This window comes from Pleurodeles waltl, chromosome 3_1, assembly GCF_031143425.1.
Source record: "Pleurodeles waltl isolate 20211129_DDA chromosome 3_1, aPleWal1.hap1.20221129, whole genome shotgun sequence".
Taxonomy (NCBI): Eukaryota; Metazoa; Chordata; class Amphibia; order Caudata; family Salamandridae; genus Pleurodeles; species Pleurodeles waltl.
This window is the reverse complement of record NC_090440.1, coordinates 1,313,724,388-1,313,737,864: the sequence shown is the minus strand read 5'-3', so window position 1 is coordinate 1,313,737,864 and position 13,477 is coordinate 1,313,724,388. Positions and strand designations below refer to the sequence as shown.

The 13,477-nt window shown below is 41.1% G+C and overlaps 1 protein-coding gene across 1 annotated transcript in view; it reads left to right on the top strand.

The window, feature by feature from the left end:
• PDIA5 (protein disulfide isomerase family A member 5) overlaps window positions 1-13,477 on the top strand; it is an 828,396-nt gene that overhangs the window by 336,585 nt on the left and 478,334 nt on the right. The window contains exon 7 of the mRNA XM_069224665.1: window positions 12,520-12,580. Within this exon, the coding sequence (XP_069080766.1) occupies window positions 12,520-12,580 (61 nt within the window). The remainder of the gene's footprint in view (window positions 1-12,519; window positions 12,581-13,477) is intronic.

Here is a 13,477-nt window from a genome sequence, read left to right as displayed (position 1 = left end):
GCATTATAGAGGTTCACAGGGATTGAATCTAGATCATGGGGCTTTCTGCCTTTACTAGCTACTAACACCAAAGTCACCTGCCCCACTGTGAATAAAATCTCTCTTAGGCTTGCAGGTGGACTAGAAAAAGTAGGTTTCTCAGTGGTCAATTGAGGGGACGACCCCACAGGATTCTGATAAATGTCTGATAAGTAATCAATCCACTCAGATTCCTCAACAGCAATAAATCTGAAAAGTTTTTTTTTTATACCTCTTTGAAGTACACCTGTGTGCTAGGAAGCACAGATATGGTTCTCTATATGTAATGTTAATTTAATTGTGAGCATATGTCCACACATTTGTTTATTTTTTCTTATTATTTGTGTGGCATATGCTTGCAATGAAATATTACCATTAAACCTGCTTGCCAAGACAAGGCCCATTGACTTTGCCAGTGCTTTTTGGATAAATGGTAAAATTATGCTAAAGGGTGTTTTTTAATTCATACTAGTGGCTATTGTGTTTTTCCATTTTTTTTTTTTACTTTTTAAAAAACTTTTCCATATTATTTTTGTGACTGGGTTTTCGATTTTTATTTTTGGCAAGCAGAGGACATTGCCTACAGCTTGATGTCTCTTTGTTGGTTGATCAAAGCACAGTTTAGGAATCTCGGTCTGTTACACTGTAAGCACAGCTTTACTTTAGAATACTTATTATTGTAATTTTTGTTGTTTGGAAGCTCTTGTTATGGTAGCTCAAGGTTAGATGCTGCCAAAGCAGCCAGTGGGCTTGCATATCTACTCTGATAAAGCTTGAATAAATGTAACCATTAGCACTGGACTAACCCACAAACCCACTAACCTTGGGTTCTGAGGTAGGGCACTACCCATTGTAAAAGATGTCAAAGCATCACCAGAGATAGTGATTTCTAAATATTAATACAATTACAAAAAGAATACCATACTGTTACCAAATTGACCTTAGAAAAATATTGAGATCTTGTGGATTTCATCAATTAAAACTTTGTGAGGCCAACATTGTTACACTTTTTGACATGTGCACATGGAAAAATAGCTGTTCAAAAGGTAATAAAATCATATAATTGGGTTTCAAGATTGAGGTAACTCTGAACATAGTTGTAATAACAAATCTTTTTTAAAAATGAAATCTAATAATACAAAAATACAGCAAATGAAAATGGCTATCTTAGTAGAAAGTTAGGAGTCTACATTTTCACTGAACTCACAGCTCTCTGTCTTATGATTCTGAAATTTAGCAGCAGTCTCCCTTCCGAAATGCTGCAAAATTCTGACTTTTAACACTGCATTCAGTTGCTGGATCTCAGTACTATCAAGTTTCTCAGCCATTAACTTTATTTGCTGTTTCTCAGCCGATGTCAGGGTGACATAAAGACCTTGAATCTCACTGCTTTTCTGCTTTTGCTTAGATAGGGAGTAGCTCAGTGTTTCTCCCCTGATAGCAGCTTTCAAGGTGCCCCAAACCATCTGTTCTGTGGCTGTACCCATATTAATGGCTAAGAATGCCCCATCCAATGATGCATATGCGCTACATGCTCCACATTAAAGAGCAGCTTCCTGTCAAAAGTCCAGTTGGTTCATGGTCTAATAAAGCCTGTGACTGGTACTTCCAGTAGCAATGGGTTATGGTCTGAGAGAACACTAGGACATCTCTCAACTGTTACCTAGTTGCAGAGCATAGTGGAGACAAAACATAATCTAGCTACACCAGCTTATTATGCGCCGAAGAAAAAAAAAAAGAGTATCCTGGGTCCGGGTCCATATGTTCATCACAAATATCTACCAACTTGTGATCCTGAACCAGTCGTTGAAGTGCCCTCAAATGTAGTGGTTTTCTGCAAGTATATGCTTGGATTCCTAATAAAACATTTTTGATCTCTAAATGTATGTTAAAATCCCCATATAAAATGAGAAGAGCTGGCCAAGAAGATAATTCCACATTAAAAAAAATTAAGGGCATCATAAATTCCATCCTGATTCGACCCATACATTAAGCACAGTGTAAACCCCCCCCCCCCCCCCAATTGATACTCCAAGATGACACACCTGCCCTATTTATCAGTACCACTCCAAATCAATGAGATGTTAGACTGTTTAGCAAGAATAGCCACTTCCCTGGAGGTTAAGCCCTGATGCGTAGAGGCTAAGAGTGAAAATCCCAAATCAGCAAAAAATGCCCTCTTTCCGCAAAGTATATGTGATTCCAGGATGCATATGTTTCCGGTTTCATCAACCTTAGACATAGTGCTGTCCTTCTCCTCTTGGCCCTACCATTCAGTCCGCTGATATTAATCATGCAGCTGCAAATATTACTACCCATCACTCTGGACAAACATTGACTGAACCATAATGCACCATCAGAAAACTCAGCTTACTCAAATTAGCCAGCTTCTTTACCCAAATACTAAACAACCAGGAAAGCAACAATTAAATACTGACATCATTCCCCAACCTCCAACACCCTGCCTTTGTCTGCTTTACTGAAAACCAGTGCCCTGCCTACGCCCCCACCTTTGCGAGCCCCTCAATCACACCCCTGCCGCATCCCACCCGATCCCACCACTGAGGGCAATTGGACCAACCAGGTCTGTAGATGGTGTATGTTCTTCCCCATGTCTGACTCATGACAAACAAAAAAATAACACCCTTATAGTGTGCCCACCCTCCCAGCTATTCGATAGACAAATCAACCAAAAGAAAAATGAGGCAATCCCCAAATCAACCATAGTAATTTAAACTGTTTCATCCTTTTAAACTCATCATCCATGTTATGTCATCAACAAACGACTCCTAAACCACCGTGAAAATTATATACATTATGACTACCAGAATACAACTACCCTGACTTTAGGCCGTCAATAATTTATCTTGCTATAACTTTTGAAGTGAAATGTGCACTCTGTCTAAAACCATTACTTTTAACTTGGCTGGACTCAGCAAGAATGCTTGAGCTCCTTTGTCCTGAAACATTCGTATCAACTGTCTTAAACACCATCGTCTCTTCAATGTGGCATGAAAAAGTCAGGCCAGACAAAAAAGAGTACCCCTCATGGGTGTGTTTCTTATCCAGGCGGGCAAGTTAAAAGATAGCCTGCCTTAGTAAAAAAACAAAATCCTAAGAATATCAAGATTGCCAGTGGCTTGCCGGTGTCCTGCATATGCTCAGGTTGCTGTTTGAGAGGAAATCTATGGGCTCACTGGACTTCCACATCCCAGTTCCATTGAGCACTTCGAAACAAGCCTACTATAAATTTGTGAGTATCTGCTCCTTCAACCCCTTTTGGAACCCCCAGCACCCTTAAGTTGTTACACCACATTCTGTTCTCGAATTCTTCCAAAGTCCAGTTGATACGCATGATTTGTGGTTCAGCTGCCTCGGTTTAGTTACTCTATGCTGCTACCTCACTCTCCAGTGTAACCACTCTTTTTTCCACCTCAGCCCCTCTGAGAAAATTCAGCACAAGTCTTAACCCTGCAAATATCCCCATGAAGTTTCCTATTAGCTGCCTGGGCTTTGCAGCTGTCTGCCTTGGTTTCTGCGCATGTGCAACGATACCCTGGTAGATTGCTTCCAATGTGACCCCATCAGGCTGACCAGATAGTCCAGACCCCCGTATTGCCTACTACATTTTCCTTCAAGATCGGGGGCAGCTGAATAGTCCCATTTTAGGCCAGTGCCCACATGAGCTATGTCACTGCTCTGCTGCTGGTTCTGAAATGTCTTTTTCTTAACTGTAAAGCATGCCTCTGTTCTGTTGCTGCACTCTCTTATGTCAGAGTCTCATCCTCCTCTTTCAAACTGTTTACATGCTGAAGAGACTCCCCTTTGTCCCCCTCTTGCAGACTGCCTTCAAGAATTCTATGTCTCCTTCGCACCAGTCTGACTGATGTGAGAGGGAAAAACATACTCCCCAGCTTCAGAATCACCCTGTGGGAGTTTGGGACTGATGCGTATTTTCCAGCCTCTGTCTCTTATCAGTTTTACCATCCAAGCCCTGGGCAAGATTCTTGGAGCATTTTTTTCTGGCACCACCTAGTGTGTCTCCTGGGTTCCCTGAGTTACACAGGTTTGCCACAGCTCGTCCTTACTGAAGCACCATTAGCCTTAGCCTCATTATCCTGGTGGTTCAATACATTGCCACTAGCAGATTCACTAGGAATAACTGTCAATATTGGTTGGCTGTGAGCCACCCCTTTATTTTTTAGGTCTAAATCAGCATTATCGGGAGTATTACCCAGGGTACTGTCGAGACAGAGCCACTCACCTGAAAAGCAGGATGTCTGCAGGGGCAATGGTATGCTCCCCCAACCTCCTGGAACACCTCTCGGCACTTCTCTGTGGACACAGAAACCTCGGCAGGTGTCCCAAAAGGAAAGGGGGAGTGGAAGAGAAAGAGACAAAACACTGCCACGTCATGGCGGTCCAGCCAGGCACCCTCTATCTTCGGGGGGCAGGTCATTGTTGACAGAGTGATAGTAGAGTTAGTGCACTCAACTTTCTTGAAACTGAATCTCTCTTTCTGATATGGGCACGGGAGTGGTAGAAGAACACCGGGATGCTCCAGCACTTTCCTTGGATAATAATAACAGTTGCCACAATTACTAACACTGCATTACCAAAAACCCAAACTGAGTACCATAACAATAAGTACTGTGACACTAGGGCTGGCTTCACAGAGATTCACTGTTGCAAACTACAATTAGAACTGTGGTTGCACTTCTCATGCACAAGAAAGACAAACAAGGGCATTAATTATATCACAAATAACTTTCCAGCATGCATAGGGTTAAACTAAAAGGAACAAAAACAATCCAAGAAATTCAAATGACCACTCTGGGTTTAAACAGTTAGGGTGGCACAGTTTGGTTTGGTTTCACTATATGTGTGAAAAACCCTTCAAAAACAAATTCCTCAAGCCTGAAACACAGGCATGAATGACGCAATTAAAATCTAAGAGTTATGCTATTAGAGAAAGAAAAGTCACGTAAATCCTCTTTTAAAATTGCACTGTCACTTTTTGTAGTACTTGAGCTCAAGCAGATTTCCTGAAGCACATTTAGGCAAGTAACTACAATAATAATAATGTAGAATGTTCAGAAATGCATTTATCTCTTCAAGATAAGCATTCTGCCAGAATACGAGGTCTGAAATACACCAGCTGTTCTAGGAAAGCGTGGCACTCAAAAAACAAACTCCCTGGAGAATATTAGTCACTTAGCTGCAGTCTTTTCCTGAGTGCTGGAGGAATGCCTGGTGTCAGCTGGTACAGGAACGAAGAAAAGAATTGCCTCAAAAGTCCTGAATACGAGGATGACAGCAGGGGCTGGACTGCCAAATCAGATGCTGAGATCAGGAAGCAAAACAAAGCCAAACAGGGAGGCATGCTTCACTCTGCTATTTATAGCCAATCAGGAAAGCAGTTGAGTTTCCACATGTGGATGAGTCACCACACCCAATTAGAAGCACATGTCTACACCACACCCAATTAGAAGCACATGTCTACACCTGCTCACATTAGCAGACAAGCATTGGTAAAACAAGCATTGATAAAACCAATTGATTAACACAGCACATTATGTTTACTTAGAAACATGAAGGTTTAACCAAGAACAGAGATATGATTTAACCCTAATCCCTGGGGATGCTGACAGATAACGCAGGTGGCACCTTGGGGATTCTGGACAGGTACTCACTGTTGCGACAGTATCAATATCGAAATCCATACGTTGCAGTTCTGGGAGCGGAATATCTGTTGCCTCCTGTACAGCCAGTGTTTCTCCTGGGGGTAATCAGACTCGGACTTGGTCTGAGCTTTCAAGAACAAATTGCCATCCTTTGCAGCTACATCAGCCCCCAGAGCTCGGGCTGTTTTTTTTTTTTTAAAGAAATCTGCTGCTGCAGTGCTATCAATGTCATCAACTTGCTAGGCAAAGTACTAGTCTTCATAGGCTTTGTGGGCTGTAAACCTGTAGAACTTGTTCTGGTAGCGAGCTTCCCAGTGCCGTCCACACTGCTCTGTTGCTCTGCCCTTCCAACTCCCCCGGCAAGGGTGTCTCCAGTACAGGGCTTGTCTGTTCTTTCCGGCTTTGTCGTCTTTGTTGGTGCATCTAAAACAGAAAACCTGCAATAAGCCTTGGCCTCTGCTGGTGACCTGCACTCAGTGAGGCTTGCAACATCAACGCCAATGCCACCTCAGGAGTACAGAACTCCATCACATTTACAGTGGCAATGGTAAGAGTTACATTGCTAATTCAGTGCTACCTTTAACATCACTGGCATACATCCTTCATCAAGACTGGGGGGATGCAGTACCAGATCTGAGCCAACTTAGAGGAGGAGGGTCTGGTAGACCATCCTCACACAGCTGCCATCTTGCCACCCTCCACTATAATATTCTTGGCACTTGTCGTTATGTATTAGGCAGAAGGACATTGAAAGAGGGATAAAGGGTGTACAGGACTCTAGAGTGCAAATTTTATTCTCCAGCTGAAATAATCAAGGTCTTTAGAGACTTATGTCAAAAGTTTTACTCAGACGAGACCACTCCCCCCCATGACAGGGTATGGTAAGATGTTAAGTGCAATCGATAAAAATCCTTGGAGGCATTAATATCAGCTGATGAAGTTGAAGAGGCAATCAACTCATTAGCTATGGGGAAAGCTATAGGGCCAGGTAACCTACCTTTGGAACTACATAAGATCCTTTTTCAGGAAACTAAGCAGGATATGCTCTCAATTTGTTTGGGAGCTCGGGCAGGGGAGCTCCTTTTCTCTTGGGAGGAAACTAATATTGTAGTATTTAGGAAGAAAGGGAAACCCCCTTTAAACCCAGGGTTATATAGACCAGTCTCTTTATTTAACTGTGATGCTAAAATATATGCTAATGTGCTGGCCATTTGCCCAGGCAGGGTTATTTCTTCTTTAGTATCACGTCAACAACATTGCTTTGTCCTGGGTTGGGGGACGGTACCACATTTGAAGGGCAGGTGCACTATTCTGCATCACTGAAACCACTAAGACAGAAATGGGCTTGGTGTTGTTAGATGCTGAAAAAGTTTTTGTTCTGGTGTCCTGGGATTATTTATGGGCAGTCCTTGAGTGGCAGGGATTTTGGCCCTATATCAAACCCCAAGTGCAAGTCTCTGAATCATAGGGAACGTGTCCGAAAGAATCTTGATAATGAGACGGATGAGGCAAGGGTGTGCCGTGCTCTCCACAACTATTCGCTCTCTATATGGATCCTTTTATTACAATTTTAGAGGGGAACCCGCAGATCTGCCCAGTGGAGGTGAATCACGTCAAAAAAAAGGTGCTGACCTACACAGTTGACATAGCAGTGATTACCTGTATATCCTCAATAGCCCTAGTGGAGATAGAAAAAGAAGTCGCCTTTTGGGGCATATTCTGGCTCTAAACTCAATTTGGCAACAACACAGGCCCTATGCACAAAAGAAACCCACTTTGAGGAGCCTTGACGAGTGGAGGAAGCCATGTATCTTGGGTTGCGGATTTCATCAGATGTAGATCATTTGGTTAGTTTGAATTCAGCTCTTCTTCTGGGCTGGATAAGCCAGGATCTTTGGAAAATTATATATTTACACCTCTCACTGGTAGGGAGGTGTAAAGTGTTGAAAAGTATAATTTTACCTAAGTTGCTATATTTATTTGTATATATTCAGGGCTAACTCTTGGGAGATTAGCATGTTTGGGCTAGCTAAATTTGAAAGTTTTTGTTATAGTTTCCTTTGGGAATTTAAAAAGCCCAGAAGAGCCTCTAAATTGATGGTATTGCTTAAGGACCGTGGAGACTGGGCTGTCCCCAGTTTCGCACTCTATTATTGGTTCTGTATGTTCCAACATCTCAGTATACTGATTATGGGTAGTGTGCGGATTTTAAACACGGTGGAATCTCCATCATTTTATGGGTTAATATTGGATATGAAAGCCAAGGCTGGCTCCTGAAAAACATGAAGCCGAGCTATTCCAAAACACAAAGCTTGAGATTTTATACAGGGCATGCAAGGTTTGGTGACTGGTCGAGAGGGTAGTTGAATCCGGAAGTTCAATTACTACACACCTCTGTGGGGTTCACTGGCCTTACCTGAGCTGTTTCATCATACAGTATGGAGACGATGGACACAGAATGGGAACATGGCGTTGGAGGATTTTTTTTAACGAGGGGCAGATGCTTTCTTTTAGTGAGCTTCAAGAAACGTATAGTCTAGCCAGGGCAGATTTTGTTAAGTTTCTCCAGATTGGTGACTTTCTTATTAAATTGGATAATAACCAATTCTCACCCAGGTGAATCCCTTTAGTGGTGAATGCTGTTGATAAAGTATCCAGAACTGGGACAATTTATTATTTGTTAGTACAAGAATTGTCACTTAATCTGGAGTCTCAAAATGCTAAATAGGAGAGTAGACTCTGGATTGAAGGATTACTTCTTCAAGAGTCACTAGATCTCAGCAGTGAAGTGCTGATTACAGTGGGGTTAAAAAGTCAGCACTACAAAACCATGTTTCATATTTATGATAGCCCAGCTAAAATGCTTAAATGGGGCAAGAGGTCTGATAGTAGATGCCATCGATGCGGAGCCAATCAAGCTGACATTGTGCGTATATATTTTCCATATCTGACTCTGGCCCCCTTTTTACGAGATATTGGCTCTTTTATCGGTCGGTCATTGGGGAACATGTGCAAATTACCTCTGCGATGATCCTATTAGGGGTGGTAAATGACTCTCCTAACACTTTGATCTTGTATAGAAAGTCAGATTTTGTATGTCTTGCCATTTCAGTGGCACGTATGTGGATGGCTTCTGCATGGCAAACTCGGGGGCCTCTACATTTGCAGAATGGAGGTCCAGATTGTTGTCAATCTATAATCTAGAGATTAATTTATATGGGTGTAAAGCGTGGAAGGCTCTAAGACGTGGGGGTCGGATATGGGCTCCTTCTACTAGGTGGATGTAGAGTGTGAATTCGTTTTTTGTATGGTAATTGCTACAAAGGCTCTGCCCGTTATCCATGTATTTGATTTTTTTTATTATCCCCAGGCACTCACACTTTTTTCCTTGGTATCTGCTCTATTATAATATTGTGCGATGTGTACTATGTCACCCCCCTCCTCTGAATAATTACGGCTATTATATTCTCCGTTATTTTTTAGCCAGTAATCCGATTGGTCTGCTTCTTCTCAGGCACTTGCCCTTTCTGTTTTTTTTGCTTGCACTATCATGATACTGTATGCTATGCATTTTATGAAGAGCTGTTCATTCACTGATTTTGGTATGGGCTGGGCTGGGCTAGGCAATAGTAATGCTTCGAGAATGGGGGCAGTATAATATTCTGCTTTATCTTTTAGTTAGTACTCATACCTATCTCATGTTGTCCATGAATTTGGGATTGTATTTTTGGTCTGCTAATCATTATTTATGTACAGTATCTTGCTCCTGCCCACCCTTTTCTGTTTTTACATGAAAATAAAAATATATATTGGGAAAAAAGAAAGTTAAGAGTCTGAAAAGTATGTTCCAGTAGCTTAACTGAGGATAGTTTAGCACAAAAGTGCATACGCTTAGGCAGTTGAGCCCACTTCACTTTAGCAGAATAAATTGTTAACAAGATATTTTCCATGATTAGTCTTTTTTTTAACTGAAATATTATGATTTTCTCGCACCTGCATTACTCCATTAAAGCAGCATGAGTCATAAGATCAGGTCATAACTACTCTTAACGTACTTTACAGCAAATCACATTTGTAATCTAATCATCTAGTAATTAATCTGGGAAGTAGGTGCCAGACAAAATGGGAATTCCGTAAAATCTTTGCTTGCCCTGAGAATTACCATCGTCCTATATCTTCTGCCCAAGAATAAGCTGTCATCAGTTGTTGCACTAGCTTACCAGAGAGCTGCGGTAGGGTATAGTAGGGTATAGTGGGGATCTTACAATGGACCATCTTTTCGACAAGCACCGAAGAAGTAGGTCCTACAAAGGACCCCCATGGTACGATAGTTAGGAACTAAAATGATCATTGAGAGCTCAATTAAATGTGTGGGTTGCTAGTATGACCCACGATAGGGCTAATTAAACCTTTTCATTAATCCAGGATTGGTAGGTTGATAGGTTGAGTACATTTGTAAGAGGTAATATAGCAACGTTTATTTACAGCACTAATAAACTGTAAAATGTCAATAGCAAGTGCATTATAAAACAATGTTATTACTTCATGTAGAAAAGCCAGGCTGAAGCAAAGCCATGGATATTTATATTCAACCGAGACAATGTATCTGTATTGGGTGCCATCATGTGTGGAAAGGCTAAAAATGGAAAAACTCCTAAAGCCGAACTCCCTGTTCAACAATGAATAAGAAACTAAGCATCACACCTTGCCTGCTGACACCAAAACCTTTGATTTACAGAATTCAGAGTGCTAAAGGCAACGCAAAAATAACTTGTCACCGAAGGGTGCACATCCTGATGAAGGAAGCAGAAGTCACGTTTCAGCCTCTGGATGGTTAAAAGGCAGTGAATGTGGATGTTTCCTTCTTTCCATCCCTACCTGCCTGTTGATCTTACGGTAGACTCCATACCTTTTACACCGATTTATTTTCGAATTAAAGATAACCAGTCTCTTTCGCATGCTTTTCTTAATTCTGCACATGGATGGGAATACACAGCACCCCGTTGCCTTCAAATATAAAGTTTTAAATATATGTTGTGACGCACATATTTGCTCTGAGGGTTAGTCTTCTGTTAAGAAACACGTCTCGGAGAAACAGACAACTGGTCTACTTTAGCAACACCAGGCACTGCTTTGAGCAAACATGGAAGGTCATTTTCTCTCACTGTTAGCATGTTAGCCAGTCTATCGGCCAGTAGCCAGTAACCAGCAACATACTATCTTGGTCGGTACGATTGGGTGGCTGGGGGTTGTGAACTTCAGATTTTCCAACAATCAAACTGGTTATAATGTTAACATGCATTATACGACAAGCAGGGTGCATGAAAAAGGGCTAAAAGAGCAGTGTAAAGGGAGAGGAATGCGATTTGGATGTGATACTAAGTTAGAGAAAAAACAATACATTGTGAAATACCCAACTGTTTTAACGACTTTCGAAACGGAGAGGGAGAGATTGGGTGTGCATTTTTGTTTACTTGTATGTAAAAAATCCTGGTGAAATGTGACCAACACATCACCATCCCTGACTGAAAGCCATGTACCCAATTATTTATCAGAAAATAGCTTTATTAGTGGGGGAGGGGTTAGCACCTGAAACACCACCCCTGAAGCTACACCCCTGCGTACTATAGGCCCGCATAAACTAGGCAAGATGTTGGGTGAGTGTTTAGGTCTCCTGAGATGAGTTGGGAAAGAAACCTTACAACAAAATGGGATGAAGTTGCTAACATACTACATTGGAATTAGTCTGCACCATCATTGAGAGGCATTACTCTGCTGTAGTCCTTATTATGTGAAGGGCAGCAATCAATAAAAAATGTGTGTGTAAGATGGGAGTTCTCCTATGAATGCAAAGCACCTAATTAAACCTTTTTGAAGTGGAAATTGTGGAGCCTTCTCTTATGCTGCAAATTCCAGCATTCCAGCTATAATCGAAGCTAGGCTTCTGGTATGACCGATATAATCGAAAAAGTCCATTACAGTATTTATTGTAATTACTTTATTGATTGACTATTTTTAAAAAAAAACATTAATATGAAACCTGATCACATCACAATGTATGTTAGCGTGTTGACAAAGTTGTTCATTTAGAATTTTTTGATGTACCCATTAATTGAAGACTTAGTAAAATTTGAAAAGTTGTTTCTTTGTACCACTCAAAAAATTTGTCATTTGTGGGACTAACCCATCAGAGTAGGTAGTCTGCTCTTTAGACCCTCCTTTCCGAATATTTCATATATAAGACTGAAAAGTGTAAATTGCAAGTTGTTAAGGCTGTATACCATAAATACTCTCTAACGGACATTAAGAACTGCTACAGGAAACATGTTTAGTATGATAAATTAATAAGAACCCCATTTGGAACCATTATATGCAATTTTCTCTCCAAAATATTTATTGCGGCAATCATATTTCCTGACTGGAATCGCCCTTGTTAGATGGTCTGCAAGTTACCATTCTGTACAAGGCTTGTCCAGTTTAGGCAAAAAAAGGTCACCTTTTTGTGCTGCTCACTTCAAATATCTTTTTAAATGTGAGATTCATAATGCCATCAAAAAACGTTCGTGTTATATTGAATTGATATAGGACTCTGTAGGTTTAGAACCTTTGTAGGTTTCTAAACAAGATTGTTCCATGCTGACTTTTCAACTGGTGGCTGTTGATGCTTGGCCAGCAGGAAAGTCACCACGCTCGTGATGTGCTCTTCAATAAATACTCTTTATTACAAGTGTTTCCCTGGATTGCTTTCTCTAATTGACGATGACCTGTTTCCAAAGTAGATGTATTTTATGTGCACTGATTACATTTTATATCCTAGGATTTCAGAAGGCTGCTGAAGAAGGAGGATCGGCCTATGCTTGTAATGTTCTACGCACCATGTAAGTGCATTTAAATATCTTATTTACATTGACAGTTTTTTAGGATCAGCTCAACCTGTATGGACAGAATGAGATCAAAGAGAAAATATAGAAATAGTGCAAAATCAGTTTTTTTTATGGTAAGCGTTTGGTGACATGTCTCTGCAGGATGCCATTTGGTATGGGCTGCAAGTATCCATCCGACAAATATTGAAGTTTGTTCACATGTGTAGCCAAGGTAATTAAACCTAGTCAGTCTTTTACTATTGTTGAATACAATCTATTTGCCCTGTTTCATAGTGTGTCTTTCCACTTCTCATGGCTCCAGTGGTGTTTTGCGCCAAATAACTGGACTTCTTTGTGTCAGGTTTTATACATCTTGTAAGACACTTCATTTATTGCCTTCCTATTGTTAGAAATTAAAAGATATGCTGTTCACAAACATGTGTTCCTGATGGATACTTCTAATCACAGATTCCTCACCTTTAGAGCATCCGCTGTCTTGATTTCACAACAGTGCTCCTGGGTGATGCTAGGTGGTGGAGTGTATCTCCACGCTGGCTTTGTTCTTCCCCAGAAGTGATGGAGGGAAGCTGCATATAAATGCCACCCTTAAGCGCTTAAGTCAGTTCCTTTTTTCCACACCTTTGTACCTGGAACGCTACTCCTATTGATACCTGGGAACCATGTTTGCACCTAAAACTACAAGGTTCAAACCGTGTTGTGACTGTCAGAAGCAGATGTTGGTGACAGACCTGCGCAAGTTGTGCTTTGGTTGGGCTTGGGGCACAACTCCAAGTCCTGTGAAGAATTTGCCTTCAAACACCTGAAAGTGATCCAGTATCATGAAGTAAAACTGTACTTTGCTGAACATCAAAAGAAATCCATTGGCTTTGCATAAGTTTCATTCCTGCTCCA